Source organism: Siphateles boraxobius, unplaced genomic scaffold (assembly GCF_051911475.1).
Source record: "Siphateles boraxobius isolate OS27281-9 unplaced genomic scaffold, OSU_SipBor_1 183, whole genome shotgun sequence".
Classification (NCBI taxonomy): Eukaryota; Metazoa; Chordata; class Actinopteri; order Cypriniformes; family Leuciscidae; genus Siphateles; species Siphateles boraxobius.
In genome coordinates this window covers 89,552-110,000 of record NW_027508792.1, presented here as the reverse complement: position 1 = coordinate 110,000, position 20,449 = coordinate 89,552, and the positions used below count along the sequence as shown (strand labels likewise).

Sequence of the window (20,449 nt, the reverse complement as noted above, 5' to 3'; positions counted from 1 at the left end):
TTATAATTTCGTTAAATTAATTAACGTCTTTCTCTTTCTGTTTAGTAGTATGCCAATGTAAATCTTAATAATACGTGCATAAGATAATTAAACTTGCCTTTCCTAATTACAGTAAAAACAAGACAGCGCCATCTAGTGTTTAGCTGGAATACAATCAGTATGCTTTTTTATTATAATAATGTGACTTCTTATCTAGCCGAATCCTATGATGTTTAGCACAGCTCGTAAATCTAAACACTAACGCGATTAAACTAGAACAACGGCGTTTTCAATCTCAGAAAGGCGGAACTGACGTGCGTGGCGTTTGTTTCCGCCGGAACCAGAAACAGCTGGAACTCTACAGAATATAAACAATGCAGGGGTTTTACTGTAAATGAAGCAGCTATGAGGTTTGTCAACAGGCTGTTTAGCAGTAAATGGAGGAGGTTGTCCTCATACACACAAGGACAGAGTCCAGAAGCAAGAATCAGAGAGTATTTCTACTATATCGATCATCAAGGACAGGTATATAATGAGATTATTATAGGCTATTACTTCTGCTGACATTGATGTCAGTTCCATAATCATGATTTATTTTCTCTTTTGTCAAGCTCTTTCTGGATGACACCAAAGTGAAGAACTTTGTCACCTGTTTCAAAGGTATTTCTATTTGTGCATCAACAGTAAAGCCAATATAAATATATATTTGTGAACCCTAAATGGAGGTTACTTTTAATATAAACTTGTGTGCATAAATGTTCTTATGGGATATGCATATGTCTTGTGGTCTGTATTACATTAATATAAACCTCTTACACAGTGACTGACTTACAGTACAATAGAGTTAATCCTCTTTTTCTTTTCTGTACTTAAAATTTCTCTTACTGTGGCGTAAATGGTACAGTGATATGATAATACCACATATGGTTACAATATTCAAAATTTAACCCAAATACAACTGAAAACATAATAATAGGATAACCGTAAACATAGAAATGTGTCATTAAATTTTTGCATTATTATTATAATTTAGCATGTTGCTAACATGATTTAGCATCCTAATTTAACATCCGATCCAACATGTTTATGTTGCAAAATAAATGTTTGTTGTTAACATTTTGCAAATATGATTTAACACGTTGTTAACATGTTTTAACATTTTGCTAGCATGATTAGCATGTTGCTAGTATGTTTTGCTTACAGGAACTAACACGTTCCTAGCATGTTTTAACATGTTATTAACATAATTAGCATTTTGTTAACCTGTTGCTAGCATGAATTAACACATTCCTAGCATGTTTTAACATGTTGTTAACATGATTAACATGTTTTAACACATTGTTAGCATTAATTAGCATGTCATTAACATGATTTAGCTTGCTGTTAACATGTTCATGTTGGTAACATGTTAGCATGATTAACATTTTACAAATATGATTTAACACGTTGCTAACATATTTTAGGCTAACATTTGATTAGCATGTCGCTAGCCTGTTGCTAGCATGAATTAACACAATCCTAGCATGTTTTAACATGGTGTTAGCATGATTAGCATGCTATAACATATTTTAACAGATTGCTTGCATGAATTAGCATATTTTAGCATGCTTTTAGCAAACAGTCTACGGGGAAGAAAATGTATGTGATTTTACAACTCTTTCTCTATGTTCCATCTCTATTAGACCAGCGCTTCTTAATTTTCTTCTTCAATCGTCTGAAATTGAACGAGAGTGGCCGTTACCAACAGGACTTCCCCTTCCTCTCGTTCTGCGGACGCGAACGCAACTTCGTGCGCTGCGACGATAAGCCCATCGTTTTCACGCACCTGTTATCGGAGGCGGGGCTTGAGTGTCTGTCATACTGTGGAGGCGGAGCTAAACTGACTGTTCCGTTTAAACCGGAGTCTCTTTTCATGCAACCAGTGAGCGGCAGACTGTACCATCCCGGACCTGAGCGGGGGGGTGGGGTGGGGCTGGTACGGTCTGCGTTGGCCATTGATCTGAGTGCACACTTCGAGTTCGCCACAGATCAGGAGAGTTCAGGACAACCCACTCATTTCATGTGGGCGGGGCGTCGACACACACTAACGAATGATCTGGCGACACATTTTCATGCTCAAAAAGATTCAACATGATTCTATCTACCGAGAACATTGTGACCATTAAAATCCAGCTGTAAGTTCTGAACACACTGCTAAAATAAATGTATATATTGTGTCTAATGGCTGGTCTGATTTCTTAATGTTTGTTTGTTACTCTGCCTCTTTTTATCTCAAAGTCACGGTGTTTGGGAAAGTTACTTTTAAAAGTAATGCATTACAATATTGTGTTACTTAGTTACTTTTTATGAAAAGTAATTTGTTACATTACTTTTGCGTTACTTTTTCTCACCTGGGCTGGGCTTGCTTGTTTGTTTTTTAATAACAACAAAAAAGTTATATTTCTGGCAAATGTTGAGGCCCTTTCACACTAAAAGTGAATAAGCCTCAGGCTGAAGGAAATGCATATTTACTCCTGTACAGTAGAGGGCGCCGCTCAAACAAACCTTTCAGCCGTTCTGGATTAAACAACAATAGGAAACAGGAGAAGGAAGTTCAACACTTATTTCTAAATCTAATCTAAAGTAAATTTTACTTATTAGTTTGGCTGAATTAGATCATTGAAGGTCAGCAGCAAAGACATTTTTTAATAAAGTGAGATTAAATACATAAAGTATATTTGAGTAATTTAGTTAGTAAGATTTGCTTAAAATTCTGAGATTGCATTTTACCGTTTTTATTTATTTTGAGGAATATTGAATGTTTTTGTGCAAATGAGATGAGTGAATGCATGTTCACATTAAGTTTTGAAATAAAATAAATCATGTTTACACAGCGCGCGCGCACACACACACACACACACCTCCTCACTTAATTTCTCTCAAAATGGGGACAGGAGAGCTGTCAGTCAATAAATGTGAAAAAGTAACTCAGATATTTTGTTGTAAATTGAAAAAGTAATGTGTTACTTTACTAGTTACTTGAAAAAGCAATCTGATTACGTAACTCAAGTGACTTGTAATGAATTTCCCCCAACACTTCAAACTTATATGACTTTCTTTTTTTCGTACAGCACAAACCAAGCAGAATGAGTATAAGCGTGAATGTACAGGACGCCGCCTAAAACAATAAACAAAGAAATAAAACACCACTAAACTGTTCCTTTAGGCATCAGTACTACCACATTCATTTAAAGTCCCCCTGTGGTGAAAATCAAGCTTCCAATGTTGTTTATATTTGTTTATATTATTAACCATGTGTAAATTCATAAAACAACACAATTGCTGAGTATATATACAGTATATATATATATATAATGTATTATTGGCAATGTACCATCTTCCTAGCATCCAAATAAACCTTCGTGGTTTACAATCTGATTGAGCTGTTAGTGTCTTGATATTATCAGCTGGGTCATGCAGTGTGTTTCGCCCTGTGCCAACTTCAAATGCACTTTCGGTCTTGCGCGTGCGACCGCGAGACTGGAGAGTGTCCCATTTGTCATTTTAGGTCGATGTGCGCCCTCGACGTTTTTTTTTTTTTTTAAGGGACATATTTTTTTATTGAACAAAGAAGGCAACACGAAACAGTCACGCGCCCTCGATGTTACAAAAGTGCGGACTCGAAGGAAGACCGCGAGTGCTTAGTGTGCCATTTGGGACAGAGCCAAAGTGTTGAAACCCCTCAAACCAGTTTACAAACACAGATTGGAGAACACATGAGAGTAGTTGGGCGGAGACTGAATACTAGCAGGAGTCAGTAACTGTGTAAAGGGTCACCCGATCACACGTGAGCATGGTGGGACACCGAAGAAACTAAAGCAAAGACGGGGAACACTAATACTGCATGTCGCACAACAACAACAAAAACAAGCAGATAAACTGAACTGAAACATGGCCACACATGAGGGAAATGGGCACTCCGTGCTTCAGCGGGTTCCTCCGTTACTAACGGATCTGTACCAGTTCACCATGGCGTACGCGTACTGGCGCGCGCGCAGACACAACGAGCCGGCCGTGTTCGAACTGTTTTTCCGGGATAACCCTTTCGGCGGAGGGTTTTCCCTCTTTGCGGGTCTGAGCGACTGTTTGCTGTTCCTACAAAACTTCACTTTCTCAGATAGCGGTGAGCATGTGTACTGCATACACACTTACTTGTGTATTTGAGTTTTAGAATGCGTCTTAAAAATTAGTACACATTATTTTTGGGTATGTGTCTAATATGCTCCCTAATAGTACAGCATGTGGTTCAAAACCTAGTATGCGGCATAACTTGAAAGCATTTGTGGCATGTGTCTTAAAACCTAGTGCACCAAGTATATAATGCATCTGCCTAACTAAACAGCATGTCATAAATCCAGTGAGCTCCCTAGTAGTCTTAAAACGTCCATGTGTCTTAAAATCTAGTGCTCTTTCTAATGCATCTTAAAACGTAGTATGCTGCCTAACTAAACAGCATGTCATAAAACCAGTGAGCTCCCTAAAGATTTTTTGGGCATGCATCTCATATCTTAGTATGCTACATAACTTTTTGCATGTCTTTACCTAGTTAACTGACTACTTAAACAGATTTTTTTTGTCATGCATCTTAACATCACTAACCTAGAATGCTGCATAACTACACAGCTTTTTTGGCATGTGTCTTAAAACCTAGTGCACAGACTACATCAAGCATTTCAAAACCTAGTATGCTGCCTAAGTTTCTCCCTACCCAAACCGCTGTATTTGTGCATGCATCTCAAAAGTTAGTATGCTGCCTAATTAAACCACATTTGTTAGGCACACGTCTTAAAAACAAGTAAGCTCCCTAGGCAAACAGATTTTTGAGCATGCATCTTTAAACCTAGTATGCACTGCAGTCTATAGTTTTTGGCAGCTGTCTCTTAACTGATCTGAGCTGTTTTTCCACAAAAGCATCGTGAGCATTTGTCATGGTTTTAGGATCTACTTAAGTAGATCCTAGTAGACAAGCGACTAAGTAGACATCATTTGTTAGGCATATGTCCTAAAACCAAGTGACCACCCTACCTAAACAGCTTTTTTGGTCATGCATCTTAAAAGTTAGTATGCTGCCTAACTAAACAGCATTTGTCAGGCACACGTCTTAACCAAGTAAGCTCCCTACTCAAACAGCATGCATCGTAAAAATTAGTATGCACTCTACATAGACAGCTTTTGGCAGCTGTCTCTCAACTGATCTGTGCTGTTTCTCAAAAGCATTGTGAGCATTGGTGGCAATGGTTCTACGATCTACTTAGGCCTACAATGCTTTTGGGAAACGCAGCCCAGATCTGACTTTGAACATTTGTGCATTGTTACGACCAGCTCGTTTAAAGCCGCAACATAAAAGAGGGATCAAACTCAAACTGTTCCATGAATTAATTTATTTATTTATTTTTCTTTAACAAATATAACAATAACTACTCACAACAAACATAAGTCTAGGGAAAAAAAAAAAAAAAAAAGAAATACCGGTAAACAAAACAACTACAACAAAATATTACAGCTACATGATATAAGATAAGAATAAGAAAGAAAAGCAATGAGATGTAAAGAGCAGCTCCTGTGAGAAACTATCCCACAGAGAGTGGGAACCAAATGAAAACTCAGAGGCTTAAATACTAAATTTCCTAAGTAACAATTAACATGGGGGAGTGACTCAACTCCCACAGACTGCCACCATCAGGTAAGGAGTACACTCAGGGTCGTCACATGCATGCATTACTAAACCTAGTATGTTGCCTAAGTAGACAATATTAGTCAGGTATACATCTTAAAACCAGGTGAAATGACTACATAAACATGTGGCATGCATCTCAAAACCTATATGCTGTCTACATAGGCAGCTTTTGACAATGTCTCAAAACTTTGTGGTTACTGCATGGACAGCATTTTTGGCGTATGTCTTAAAACCTTGGGCCCCGACTACATCATGCATTTCAAAACCTAATATGCTGCCTAACTAAACAGAATATCTTAACCAATCTATATAACCAAGTGAGCTCCCTACCCAAACAGCTTTTTTGGGCATGCATCTCAAAACGTAGTATGCTACATCATTTTTTGTATGTCTTAAAACCTAGTTAACTTACTACCTAAACAGCATTTTTGGTCATGCAACTTATCATTTATTATGTTGCCTAACTAGACACAATTTGCCATGCATATTTCCTAAAACCAAGTGACCACCCTACCTAAACAGCTTTTTTGGTCATTTTTTGGAAATGCATCACTAACCTAGTATGCTGCCATCTCAAAAGCAAGTGGTTTGGTAGTATATTTGACTCAGAACACTCCTGGAAATGCTGTCTAGTTAGGCTCACTAGGTTTTGAGACAATCTCACTGCACGTTTGTTAATATTTACTTGTTCCTTAACATGCATTAGTCTGATGGCGTTATCTGCAAATAAAAAAGTAGTTGGAAAATGAAGAATGCAAGCAAAGTCCATGGAAATGTGTCCTACTCAGTGCTGTTCATTCGTGTCTCATGTGTCTGTATGCTTATGGGATTATTTTTGTGCCTTTAATATTGAATGTAACTTTTTAGGAAACTAATGAAAATATAAATGGACTCTGAAAAAATGTCTTTGAAACCGGGAAAAAGTTAATTGCAGATGAAATTTTTGACTGTTTTTAATACACTGCATGTTTTCCTAACTGTTTTCCAAATATTTTTTTTTTCTTTCGGTTTGAAAGATATTTTATTCAGTGTCCATTCATATTTTCATTCGTTTCTTGAAAAGTTACGTGCAATATTAAAGGCACAAAAATAATCCCATGTAAGCCCAGCATGCTCTTGTGTTTCAGATGTGGAGTATTTGCGCTCCGTCCTCCCAGCGGACACAGACGCTGCTTTCTTCACGTATCTGAAGGAGCTGGACTGTTCGGCAGTGTGTGTGTCGGCAGTGCCCGAGGGGTCCGTGGTCTTCGCCCGAGTACGTGAACGGTTCAGGTGTTCTGCTGTGGGACGTTGAGTTCATGTTGAGTTCTGTCTGTTATTGGTGTTTTTAGGTTCCTCTGCTGGAAGTATCTGGACCGCTGGCTGTAGTTCAGTTGCTGGAGACCAGCCTGCTCTGCCTGGTTAACTACGCCAGGTAAATACAACACTCTGTTAATTAATGACACTCATTCATTATTTTCTTTATTGCAATGGTGCTTTAAAAAAACACATTTATATAACAGTGTGCTTGTTTAAATTCACCTGGGTAAGTAAATGTTTTACTTTTTCTGTCAAGTGAAAGGAGTTGCTTACTGTTCAGAAAATTCTACAAACTAAATGTATATTTATACTTTGGTGCGGTTTTTGACTGAAAAATTGTACGCGTTTTTTTTTTTTTTACTTCATCGGAATGGTATGAAACTTGGTAAAGGTTTTGGCACTTTCTATGTGAACACAAGAATGCATGATTCGAAAAGGTTAAATGGTCCTGAAAAAAATAGTCACACTTGTGCTCCTCGGGTCAAAAATGAGCGCATTGGAAATGAATGGGAGACGAACTTCCTCTAGTGGAAGCGTTTGGTACTGCAGCCGAACACACTCTCACTGAACGCTCATTTTTTGAGATATCAACCTCAAATTTGTAACACAACTTGTTTAGATTTATGGCTTTGATTTTCTTGCCGTTTTAGAGTAAAAATTTTTTTTAAATATATATTTCATATCAAAAATGAAAATAGTATTTTGTGCATTTTCATAACAATTAACGTAAAATTCTGTAACTTTTTTAAAGTTCACTTTTTAAACTTTTTTCACTTCAGGAATAATATCCCAAGTGTCGTCTTTAAAAAGAGATCAAACTTCAGTCTGTTGCTTTAAAGCATTCAAGATTTTACGACAGTTTAAGATGGAAATTTTCACGTCTATGCTCAAAAAGTAAATAAATGGATTTTAATACAGCTTAAATATAATTAAGTACCATAAAATCCCCTAAACATACAAAATATTTAATAAAAAAACATTATCGAACTAAAATAAAGTACAACCATTTTATTGAAATAAACAAAAATCTGTCATTTTTGACCGACATGCGAAGAGAACCGGAAAAATTGTAAGATAAGAAAAAATAAGAAAATTGTTGTTTTTTTTACCAATAAAAATCGAATTAATATGTAAATAGCTGTTTTATTTCTTTCTATCTATCTGTCTATCTAGACCAGTGCTTCTCAATCTTTTTTTCAATAATGTACCCCCTATCAAATATTTTCTCAGCCAAGTACCTCCTGACCGGCCCCAATCATTTGAGATAGAAATAAAAGCTATGACTATATAGTGATGTGCCATCATTATGAGATTTATTAAACATTGTAGGCTAAACGAAAAACATTTGCAATAATAAACATTTACAATAATAAATTGGGGGAAACTCCTTTACTCAGATTTATTGAAGCTTATATGGAAAACGCATTGCAACTGCACAGTGAGAGACTGACTCACTGATTGGCTGTGCTGCAGCAACTGCACATCCAATGGTGAAGGCGCCTCTGACCTGTGCGCCAATCAGCTCTCAGGGCATAGACACACAGAACGCCTATAAAGGGAACCCGAATTCGCCGTTATAGCAGGTTTAAATCGACTGAAGCGACAACTTGCCATGTTACTACAGTGCGGCAGGCTACGCAATCCCTTTCGAGAATGGTCACTTCGTATTGCGTAGCTATACACAGCCGGGACGCAATGTAAAACGCCGCTCCATGAGTAACTTTGTTGTCGTGAATCCCATCAAAACATACCCCTGCTTATATAGAGTGCCAAAGTTATGACGTCACTTTGTAGGCCAAAACGCGGAAGTGATTTAGCATTTTAGCACTTCCGGTTCCCTCGCCCTAAAGTCTATGGGTTTTTCGAATGGGTTTTTGCTAAATCGCCTGAAATATGGTCTGTGGTTAACAAAGCCTCTAAATATTTTCACGTTTTGATTTATGACATAAAACACACCAGTTATAGCCATCTTGTGGTTTTTTAAACTTTATATAGGCTTCAAAATGTATACATTTTGGATTAACTTGTAAAGATTATCTTGATAGACAAAACGTGTAAGGGTCACAACTCTTTGTTGAACACAGATCTTATTTTTTGCGATTTTCCAAAAGTCTATGGGGAAAATGCATAGCTTTTTTCGATCGAGGGAACCGATGCGCCGCTATAACTTACGAGTTGTCCTACAAAGTGACGTCATAACTTCGGCTATCTATTGACGGTATTTTGTTTGGCTCCACTTTGACTTTCTTTTTTTCTTCATTCTCCCCGTTCTCCGCTGTAGTATTGCTAGGTTTTAACCAGGATTTCATTTAAATGTCTATTTGTTTCCACGAAAGCAACTGGCTTCCCGATCGGCGTGATTCAAATTCTTCTTCTCTGATTTAGGTAGTTTACAATCACATTTAAAATAGAAACATTTTATATAAAAATGTGGTTTACATAAATATTTTATTAAGCTTATTTTTGTATGATATTTTTTATTAATCATGGATGATTTTGTATATCTTTTAAAGGTCCCGTTCTTCATGTTTTTTTTGAAGCTTTGATTGTGTTTACAGTGTGCAATATAACATGTGTTCATGTTTCGCGTGTAAAAAAACACAGTATTTTTCACACACTTTACTTATCTGTATACCGCTGTTTTCACTGTCCAAAAAACGGATAGGGATGCACCGATACCAGTATCGGTATCGGGCCCGATACCAAGCTCATGTACTTGTACTCGTAAAAATACCCCGATACCAAAGACCGATACCTCACGTATATCCTTAGCTTATATTTCTTAATTCTTATGAACACTCTTCCTGCAGTTATAGTGTTGCTTGATTTAATAGTACACTCTAATATTTCACTTTACACTTTCGGCTGTGATTACATTGTTACTCAGTGTTATGTTAAACATTTGTTCTGTGATTTCTTTGGCACTTTATGACAAATTTGATTGTCTTGTTGTCTGTGATTTCTTTAGCACTTTGACAACTTTGTGACAGGCAGGTAAAAATTACCTTCATTATGTCCTTGGTTTTGCCCTTTGGAGGTTATTGGACACTGTGAAATTTGGGCTTTGAAAATTTGTGATAAGCACAATAAGAATTATTTATTTTTTTAAGTTTATTTAAGTTGTTGAAAATAAAGATGCTGATATGTTCATTAGTCTCATTGTGTTGTTCTTAGAAAATTGCCACATAAAACGAGAACCCCCCAGTACAACAGGCATCGGTATCGGTATCGGCGAGTACCAGGAAAAAAATATCGGTACTCGTACTCGACCCTTAAAAAGTGGTATCGGTGCATCCCTAGCCGATGACTTCCTTGTTCTATGAAGTCCCTGCTTCAGAAATACGTAACGAGTTCTGATTGTGCCAGCGGTTCCTGTGTTGTGATTCGACAGCCGCTTATCGCACGTTGTCCGGAAAGGTCACGCCTCTTACAGTTACAATTTCATACATATGACTAGTGTAGCATAATAGCTTCGCAATGAATAGTAAACAAACATGGCTTTACTACAGTAAGTAACGTTACATAAACATAGAACAATGATTCGCGTTGCTGCAGCTAAACGACCATGTGGTTAAACAGTAAACATTAGATATAATCAATAAATAATTTAAACTGATCATTACAAACACCAACAATCGATGGTGTCTGATTGAATTACTACAATTATTTAAAAGGTTTGTTGGATTAGTTTCAATTCCCATCTAGTTAACAAAGCTAAACAGCGTTGCACTTTGTGTTATTAGTTACAGAAACGGTTAAACGCACCGACTTAAATAATAAAATACACTTTACGGTTGTGGTCCATAAACAACGCCTTCTCCAGACAAAGAGGGAACCGCTCCATCTTTCAAGAACAATCTTTGTGCGAATCCAGCATTAAACTGATTGAGATTGAGATTGATGAAACTGTCTTCGGCAAAATGTGCTGCACATAGTTTTAAATGAGGATTATATTTTCAGTTAAACATAAATTTTAACCACTGATCTCGAAGCACAGCGTCCCTGGGAAGGCCAAACAAAGGTGAATTGACTCCGGCATGAAAATAACAGCGTCTCGACGACATGGCTACAAACACACTCGATACTCTTCCTCTTCTCCGTGGGAGCTCAACAAGACCACGCCCCCTTTTTTGCGTATTCCAGTGGGCGGAGATTAGTCAAAAAACTGTTCTAATGACGTCAATAAAAAAGGAAGAAGAGGGATGTAGTCCAAACCGGACGTTCGCTGTAGGCTTTGAAAGGGGACTTCTGTTAAATAAAATATCTCGCTAGGCATTGAACTTTGAGCTTTATAATTTTACAGGTATTATTTATGCTCTAACAGCAACATTACACACTAACTAAAGTTTGAAAAATGGAATCGCGAAGAACGGGACCTTTAAATTTATTAATAATTTACATGAATTTGTATAAATCTCACGTAGGGGCCTACCCCCTACAGTACCGCAACGTACCCCTAGAGGTGCGCGTACCCCCGTTTGAGGATCGCTGATCTACGACAGCAGTCATTATCACACAATTTGTGTAGAATGAGATTATTTACCTTAGATAATAACTGTTTTACTATGATTTTTTAAGAGTTCTCACTCCATAAAATGAGATTTGTGCTTTAAAAAAAAAGTTGCTCTACGAATGTAAAGTGTAATAATCTATGTGAGGAGTTTCCTGAACGCGTAACGAATGTGTGCTTGTACACTCTCTCTCCTCTCAGTCTGGTGTGTAGCAATGCTGCTCGTTTCCGTTTGGCTGCCGGTCCCAGACGGAGATTAATGGAGATGGGACTCAGAAGAGCTCAGGGGCCCGACGGGGGCCTGACCGCCTCCCGATACACTTACATCGGTGGTAAGTGATGCAAAAACGCCAACACATTACAATAAGGTTCATTAGTTAACATTACTTAATGTATTTACTTAACATGGTATTTATTTACGATACGGTGTTTATTATTTTGTTAATGTTAGTTAATAAAAATACAGCTGTTCATTGTTTTTTTTCATTTTAGTTGCATTATAATGTTAACAAATACAACCTTTGATTTTAATAACGTCTTAGTAATAAATGTTGAAATTAATCAATTGTTTATTCTTAGTTCATGTTAACTAAGGTAGTTAACTAATGAACATTATCGTAAAGTGTCACCACAAAAACTCACATTTTCAGCAAAGAACCAACATTTGCAATAATATCCAGAAGTGAACCGATCACACTCTGGAACCAGTGCAGTCCTCGTGGACTATTTGTATGATACTTCAACGCGTTCTCATCCCAATGCGTCATATACGACGCTTTTGCCAAAGCGTACATATCCTACGCACATGGCACCCTTTAGCGTAAATATAACACGCACAGAGTATGGGTAGGTTTAGGTCTTCAACATCATCTGAACTGATACTGCTATTTCTGTTTGATTTTTCAGGTTTTGATTTGACAAGTAACGCTCTCGCTGGGCGTCTGTTTGGCATTCCTGTGGCGGGAACAATGGCACATTCTTATGTCACTTCCTTTTCCTCCCTGGAGGAGGTGTGGCCACAGGTGGGGTCAACATTTCAGTGTTTCTGATCAATATGCAGTTACTTCATATTTCTTAATACATACACTATCGTTTAAAAGTTTGGGGTCGGAATGTTTTGTTTTTTGTTGTCGCAATTGTTTTCTCCAAACAGGCTGCCTTTATTTGATAAAAACAAAAACAAATATAATTTTATTACAATTTAAAATAACTGTTTTTTATGTGAATATACGTTAAACTGTAATTTATTCCTGTGATCAAAGCTGTATTTTCAGCATCATTACTCCAGTCTTCAGTGTCACATGATCCTTCAGAAATCAGTATAAAATGATGATTTGCTGCTCAAGAAACATTTCTCATTATTATCAATGCTGAAAACAGTCATATTTCTGATGAAACTGTGATACATTTTATTTCTCAGGATTCTCTGATGAATAGAAAGTTCAAAATAACTGCTTTTTTTTTAAACATGATACATTGATGCATGTCTTTAGTGTCAATTTTGATTGATTTAATGCATCCTTGCTGAATAAAAGTATTGATTCCTTTAAAAAAATACATCTTTTATGTTATATCTACATGTGTGGCGTCAGACTCTGGCTCCCTGTGGTGGTGACGGCCAGATTGACTTCATCTGTCTGGTGAAGGGTTGGCTGTCTCGCGTCTGCCAGCTTTTGGGCTCAAAACCGAACCTCATTCGAGAGGGCGAACTAGCGGCCTTCCTTTCTTACGCCATCGCTTATCCTCAAAACTTCCTACCTGTGATCGACAGCTACAGTGTCAGCTGGTGAGACGTTGCCAGAGGCACGTGATGATTGTGTATGTTGATGTTTTATCCGTCTGTAGATGACTGTTGTGTGTTTGTATGTGTGTGCAGTAGCGGTTTGCTGTGTTTCTGTGCTGTGGCGCTGGGTCTGGATGAGCTGCAGTATCGGCCGCTGGGCGTCAGGCTGGACAGTGGCGACCTCTGCAGGCAGTCGCTGGAAGTTCGCCGAGTCTTTAAAGAATGCAGCAAACAGTGAGACACTTCCTTTTTTAATTTATTTTTACTTTTTTGTTGAACAATATTGCTGCGTCTCAAATCGCCTTCTTTTACTATGCCCTAAAAGTATGTACTCTTTTTGTGAAGAAAAAGTGCCTACTTTTGAGTGTGTAGCAGGAGAGTAGACAAGCTTTGGGACCTATCACGTCACACAAGTAGTGCGTATTTAAAGGGATAGTTCACCCAAAAATGAAAATTCTGTCAGTATTTACTCACCCTCATGTTGTTCCAACCCCGTAAGACCTTCGTTCATCTTCGGAACACGAATTAAGATATTTTTGATTAAATCTGAGAGCTGGATCACTCCTCCATAGGCTTCTTAAGGGATTGACACTTGTTCCCTGAAAAGTTATTAAAGACATCGTTAAAATAGTCTAAGTGACTACAGTGGCTCAATCTTAAGTTTATCAAGCGACGAGAATACTTTTTGTGCGCAAAAAACAAACAAAAATAACGACTTTTATTTCAACTATTCATTTCCTCCTCTGTGGGCCTCGAGTCAGTTCACTAGTGTAATAGCGCAGCGCTTCTGTTGTTGTACGTCACAACGTAATAAAATAACTAAATCTAAATAAACTGAAACTTAATAAAAACATATATATTTTTTTAAACTAATAAACATGATAAAAACACACACAATAAAATTACAAAAACATTAAAATTAAACAGAAAATATAAAAATAAAATGTAAATTATAAAAGTCCCCCTGTAGTCAATAATTGTATCCCTTAAAACTCATCCTTGATCAGCAAAATTAAAATTTTCCTTGAAAATAAAAACGTTACTTAAAACATCTTGAATGTAATGATCCACTCGTTGACGATCACATGTTGATCTGATTGGTTACAAGGTAGTTTGTGACGTCAGAAACACCAGCGATTTCAAACCGTGTTTTTGAGACTGTCTTTGTTTCACTGCAGTTTTAAGGAGAAAATACTCAGCAATGCTGTCGACTTATGAATTTACACATTGTTTGTCTTAAAGCACATTAAAAACACATATAAACAACATTAAAAGCTTGATTTTCACCACAGGGGGACTTTAAACAGACACTATAATAGCAAAGCAAAGATACTTAAATAACGGTTTTAACCACAGATCTGTGTTTCTGTAGGTTCTCAGTTCCTCAGTTTGAGTCTCTCCTCATCGTCGGCACAAACAGTATTTCTGAACAGAGTCTCTCTGAACTCAACAAGAAGGTAAGAGCTTTTCATAAAGACAGCAACGTTCATGTGCAGTGGAGACGTTCATTACCTGTGTGTGTATGTGTGTGTGTCTGTCAGGATAATGAGATCGATGTGGTCGGTGTCGGGACTCATCTGGTCACATGCACACGTCAGCCTTCTCTGGGCTGTGTTTATAAGGTACCAAAAGTTTTAGGTTTTTTTCTCCATTCTGTCACCTGAGTTTTAGTTCCTTCCTCGCCTTTGTCGCCATCGGCTTTTGGGTTGCCTAATTGGGGACATTAAATTCAATATTCAACAATAATATTGATCTGCCTGCATTAACACCATTATATGAGAACTGAACTGAGCTGGACGATGACATCACGGTTTTCTCCAGAGCAGCTATATATTATATATATATATATATAAATCAACTAAATTAACTTATCTTTTTTTACAACAAAAATGAACCATCACTGACCTTACTTAAGCTGGACTGTGATGCTATTTTCTTCTAGAAACAAACTTTGTTGCATTACTTTTCTGTTATCACTGTGAAGCTGCAATCTCTATTGTAAAAAAGTGCTATATAAATAAAGGTGCTTGACACAAAGTGATTTATTACACACATGTTCATGGCTTCATTACTCACCCTGTGGTTCCCTCTCACTTTAGCTGATAGAGGTCAGAGGTCGTCCCAGAATGAAGTTCAGTGAAGATCTAGAGAAAAGCACATTGCCAGGAAGAAAGTCTGTCTATAGGCTTCTGGACACAGACGGTCAGTATTTATCTGTTGTGCTTTATTTATATATATATATATATATACACTGGCGTTCAAAAGTTTGGGATCGGTACGTTTTTAATATTTTTAAAAGAAGCTCACCAAGGCTGTATTTATTTGATTAAAACTACAGTAAAACAGTAATATTGTGAAATATTATTCTACTGTAAAATAACTGTTTTCTATGTGAATATATAGTAAAGTGTAATTTATTCCTGTGATTAAAGCTGAATTTTCAGCATCATTACTCCAGTCTTCAGTGTCACATGATCCTTCAGAAATCACTATAATATGATGATTTGATGCTCAAGAAACATTTCTGATTTATTATCAATGTTGAAAATATTTTTTCAGGATTTTTTGATTAATAGAAAGAACAGCATTTATCTTAAATAGAAAGCTTTTGTCAAATTATACACTAACTTTCAAAAGTTTGGGGTCAGTAAGAAATTGTTTTCCCCGCAAGGATGCATTCAGGTGATCAAAAGTTACAGTAAAGACATTTATAACTTACAAAAGATTCTATTTCAAATAAATGAAATAGAACTTTCTATTCTACTTTCTAGACTGGAGTAATGATGCTGAAAATTCAGCTTTACTTAATTGCAGAAATAAATTACATTTTAACAGAAAACACGTTTTAAATTGTAAAAATATTTGACAATATTACAGTTTTTAACTATATTTTTAATCAAATAAATGCAGCCTTGGTGAGCAGAAGACACTTCTTTTAAAAACATTAAAAATCTTACCGATCTCAAACTTTTGAACGGCAGTGTATATACAGTGTGCGCGGGTGTGTGTGTATATATATGACTGGAGTCATATTCATTTTTAACTGATTTGCCAAAACTATTATTCATTTCGTTCGATTTTTTACGTGCAAAAATGAGCTGCACTTTTAACCAGCTCCACATTTGCCGGAACCATTCATTCTCTGAATCGAGTCTCTGTTTCGCAGCTCATCCGCTGATGGATCTGGTGTGTCTGTCAGAAGAACCGGCTCCTAAAGCCGGCGTCCCGCTGAATTGCTTTCCTCTAGGACTGGACAAGACCGTTCAGTCCATCACTCCTGCTCATGTTGCCAGTCTGCGTTTGGATGTCTTCTCCCGTGGGCAGGTCAGTGCTTCCAAATTACTAGCTACATTTACATGGACACCTTTGGGTTCAGTCAGAATGAAATGAATCCGAACACGGTGTTTACATGAACGATAAATAAAGTAATCGAGTTGATGTGCACGATTATATGTCAAGCTTCAAATCGGGATATATTTTTTGACATGCACGAATATAGAGTGTGCATAATAACTATTGTCCTCTGTTGGTTCTTTATTTGTTTTAAACAGCAGACTTAATATGTTTACATGTTCTTTCGATCGATTTACAAAAGGAATAAACCACTTCATTCAATCGAATCGAAATTCCAGTCGGATCGAGCTCAATCAGACCGATTAAGGTGTTTACATGAAGGTTTTCTAGTCCAATTGAGCCGTCAATCCGATTATAAGGGTCTATGTAAACGCAGCTAGTGTTTCATTCATTAAAGGAGAACTATGTAAGTTCCTGTCTCTATGAAGCCCCTCCTTCTGAAAAACAAGCTGTGCTCTGATTGGTCGGCTGGTGCAGTGTGTTGTGATTGGTCGAGCGCTTCAAGTGTGTTTGGGAAATGTCCCGCTCTTACTATAACCGCCAGTTTCAACTCACTACTAACTAACTCAACCAGGCCCCGCCCCTTTATTCTGTGAATAAATTATTTAAATTAGGAATATTGGGACTTCGTTCCACTAACGTGATTTAACACTTTATTAGCAAATCTCATGTTCCTACAATGAATTACCACAAAGCTTTAAAGGGTAACTAAACCCCTGGTCAAAGCCTGACTCCACCCACTGGCAATATTTGAAAAATGCTGGAAAAGTGGGCAGAGCCCAGCGGAGATAGAGGCGACGAACCGAGGGCGGGGCTGAGCGGGGGGGCGTGGCCCTGAGACCCGCAGTGACAGCTGCTGTCAAACTAGCAAAACTGGAGTGACGCAAGTAGCTTTGCAACAGAGCGGCCATTTGAAGTCGAGAACTTTTCTCCCCCACCTTCACCTGAAGTGGAGGAGGGTGAATTGTCTATGGACACCAGCTCAAACTGCGGTCTTAACTCCCGCATCGCGATCAGCATCCGATTATTCTTATATTCAGTCATTTTGAGGTAATTTTTTCCAGGATTATTATTACTATTACGTTCATTATATTTTGCTGCTATGTGAAAAAAATAATCAGCAAATCGCGCCGGCGCATTTGTCGACACCAGAGGATTAATTAACTTTAGCCTAATAAGAAGGAACATAAATTGTGATTAAAAAGATATGCTCACTCACATCATGACGCCGCTGCGGTGGTGGAGTTCATGCAGGAACAGCAGCGTTTGGCAGCGCGAGCTGTGTGGAGAAGCCCATTTCCACCTCCATTGCGTTGGAGAAGCAATCCCACGTAAAATGCAGGTTGCACACTGGAGCGATAGGCGAGATTAACTACCTAGGCTACACGAAATAATCTAAATAACTAAATAAATGCTATGCTAACTATATGCTAATATATATCTATCCGTTTTCAATACTCCTAATTCCAACTCCTGACTCGCTACTGTAGTTTTGACGGAAACAGATGCTTTTATACCCGGGGCTGCCAAGGGCGTGGTGAGCTCGCACCAAGGGCGTGACAGAGTGACGTCAGAGAGTATCGTACGTCAGAGAGTACCCCTACTGCAGGAGCTTTCCGTTTAACCTGAAGAGGGCAGCACTCAGACGTTTTTACACCATATATTTGAAAATTAAAACACTTTATACCCAAATGTCAAAAAATTTACTCGAATCAATGAACAGCATTTATGAAGCTCCATTCTAACAGATAAGTAACTAAAAAAAGTTGTTTTAGTGTTTAGTTACTCTTTAACATGTTGCTAGCATGATTTGGGCTCACTGTTAGACATACACATTGCTAGAATATTTCTAGCAGCAAATAGCACATACCATGTTTTAGCATTTTTCTAACATGAATTAACAAATTGTTCGCATTTTTCTTACATGAATTGGCACACTGCTAACATGTTTTAGCATTTTGCTAGCATGATTTATCATGTTGCTAGCATGTTTCTAACATGAATTAGCATAACATGTTTTAGTAAATTGCTAGCATAAATTAACATAGTTTTAACACATGAATAGCATATTTTAACATGTTGTCCTAGGCTAGTTGTTAAGCTTTGCTAGTGACTGCTTAAATACTCTATAAGTTTTGACCCCCTTAATAATAGTTATGTTTATAATTCGTTCTTGGTGTGAATGCACATTTAGAGTAAGAAATGTTAGTCTCAGAAGAAGAAGAAGTTTAAATATCCTTTCAGTGTGCTTTCTCAAGCTAACATTATGAGCTTAAATCTACAGATGGGAACTCCAATGCTGAATTCATTCATGAATTCAAAATGCAAAAATATGCATTTTTGTACAGAAGCTAATTGAGGTGTGTGTTTGTGTGCAGATCACATTCCCCCTCAACAGCGCGTCAGAGAGTCGTGAGCGCGCACAGATTTCTCTGCAAACGCTGCATCCTCACCACAAGAGACTACAAGAGCCGCACAATTACACAGTGAGTTCACTGAAATAAATATAGCAACTGCAAATGTATAAGACATTGCTAACGTGATTTAACACTTTGTTAGCAAATTTTAACATGTTCCTAGCATGAATTAGCAAAATGCTAGCATTTTTAAACATGTTGTTAACATGATTTAACACACTGTTAGCACCAATTAACACATTGCTAACATGTTGCATCAATTTAACACTTACCACGTTTTAGCATGTTGCTTACATGATTTAGTATTTTGCTAGCATTAACATGTTTTAGCAAATGACTAGCTTGTTTTAGTGTTTCCTAAGTCCTAGGCTAGTCATTAAGCTTTGACAGTGATAGACAGCTTAAATACTCTATAAGAGTTATAAAATATTTAAAAGTTTTGACCTGACTACAAGAGCCGCACAATTACACCGTGAGTTCACTGTAATAAATATAGCAACTGCAAAATGCATAAGATATTTACAGACTGATACATTTTCTTAAAGGTGGCTTTATCGGAGCGGCTGCACTCCCTGGTCTCTGATATCACAAAAGGAAACGGTAAAGGCAGCAACTTCCTGCTGTCGAACTGAAGCCGAGCTGAAACCCGGAGCCCGGACCAAAGTCACAGCCATTAAATCTAAATCTAATAGATACAGCAATGGTGCATTTTATGATTAACTAATAAAATATGTGATTAATGAAAATTATTATTTACTGTTATAATATGATAAAGTTTTATGAATAAAAGTGAACTGACTCATGACTCTGTGGTTTGTGCAACAGTGGGGTTCCAGAAGTAAAAACTCATTTTCTCTAGGGTAATCATTTTTAACAATACCCTTTAAAGAGAGATCTACATGTTTGTTAATCGATTGTTTTTGCTTCTGTTGAAGCTGTCAGACAACATCATTTCAACTTAGTTTTAAAATAATTGTTTAACAGCGTAATTCGGTGAAAAACTACATTTCCCGCGATGCTCTACATAAAATTCCACCAACCAGAGAGCTAGAAGATTTATTTAGCTCCGCCCACTCCCATGAAGCACTGCGAATTTCAATCTACCTAGAGTCTCAAAATATTTAAAAATATGTACATATTTTGCAATAAATAACTAAAATAAAATGCATATATATAATCAACATTTTTAAATGAGTAGTTTTATATTTCTACATCACTTTTAATTCGATTACGCTGTTCTCAAAGCTTCATGGGATAGTAGTTCTTTCCCTCGCTAAAGACGTTCACAGTCTTTTAAGTAACGTACGTACCTTTGTATTTTTGTCCGATTTTCTAATACGTTTTTGCTTCAAATCAAAATTTGTAATGTTATGATTCTCACATAGCTGGCC

At 37.2% G+C, this 20,449-nt stretch overlaps 2 protein-coding genes across 3 annotated transcripts; both read left to right on the top strand.

Annotated features, from left to right (window-relative positions):
* The first annotated feature begins 286 nt into the window (after positions 1 to 286).
* cunh8orf82 (chromosome unknown C8orf82 homolog) lies at positions 287 to 2,200 on the top strand. Its single transcript, XM_077233685.1, has 3 exons — positions 287 to 504; positions 591 to 639; positions 1,662 to 2,200. Exons 1-3 carry the CDS (start codon positions 385 to 387, stop codon positions 2,111 to 2,113), a joined length of 621 nt encoding a protein of 206 aa, XP_077089800.1. The 5' UTR covers positions 287 to 384; the 3' UTR covers positions 2,114 to 2,200.
* Positions 2,201 to 3,736: 1,536 nt separating this feature from the next.
* naprt (nicotinate phosphoribosyltransferase) lies at positions 3,737 to 19,863 on the top strand. 2 transcript variants are annotated; one of them, XM_077233683.1, is made up of 13 exons: positions 3,737 to 4,141; positions 6,823 to 6,950; positions 7,027 to 7,109; positions 11,706 to 11,836; positions 12,411 to 12,526; positions 13,097 to 13,290; positions 13,381 to 13,521; positions 14,660 to 14,744; positions 14,829 to 14,909; positions 15,387 to 15,489; positions 16,454 to 16,611; positions 19,020 to 19,127; positions 19,604 to 19,863. In XM_077233683.1, exons 1-13 carry the CDS (start codon positions 3,910 to 3,912, stop codon positions 19,688 to 19,690), a joined length of 1,647 nt encoding a protein of 548 aa, XP_077089798.1. In that variant the 5' UTR covers positions 3,737 to 3,909; the 3' UTR covers positions 19,691 to 19,863. The 2 variants fall into 2 exon arrangements, with proteins under 2 accessions (XP_077089798.1, XP_077089799.1); XM_077233684.1 differs by having other exon boundaries at positions 3,751 to 4,141; positions 13,384 to 13,521.
* The last annotated feature ends 586 nt before the right edge of the window (positions 19,864 to 20,449 follow it).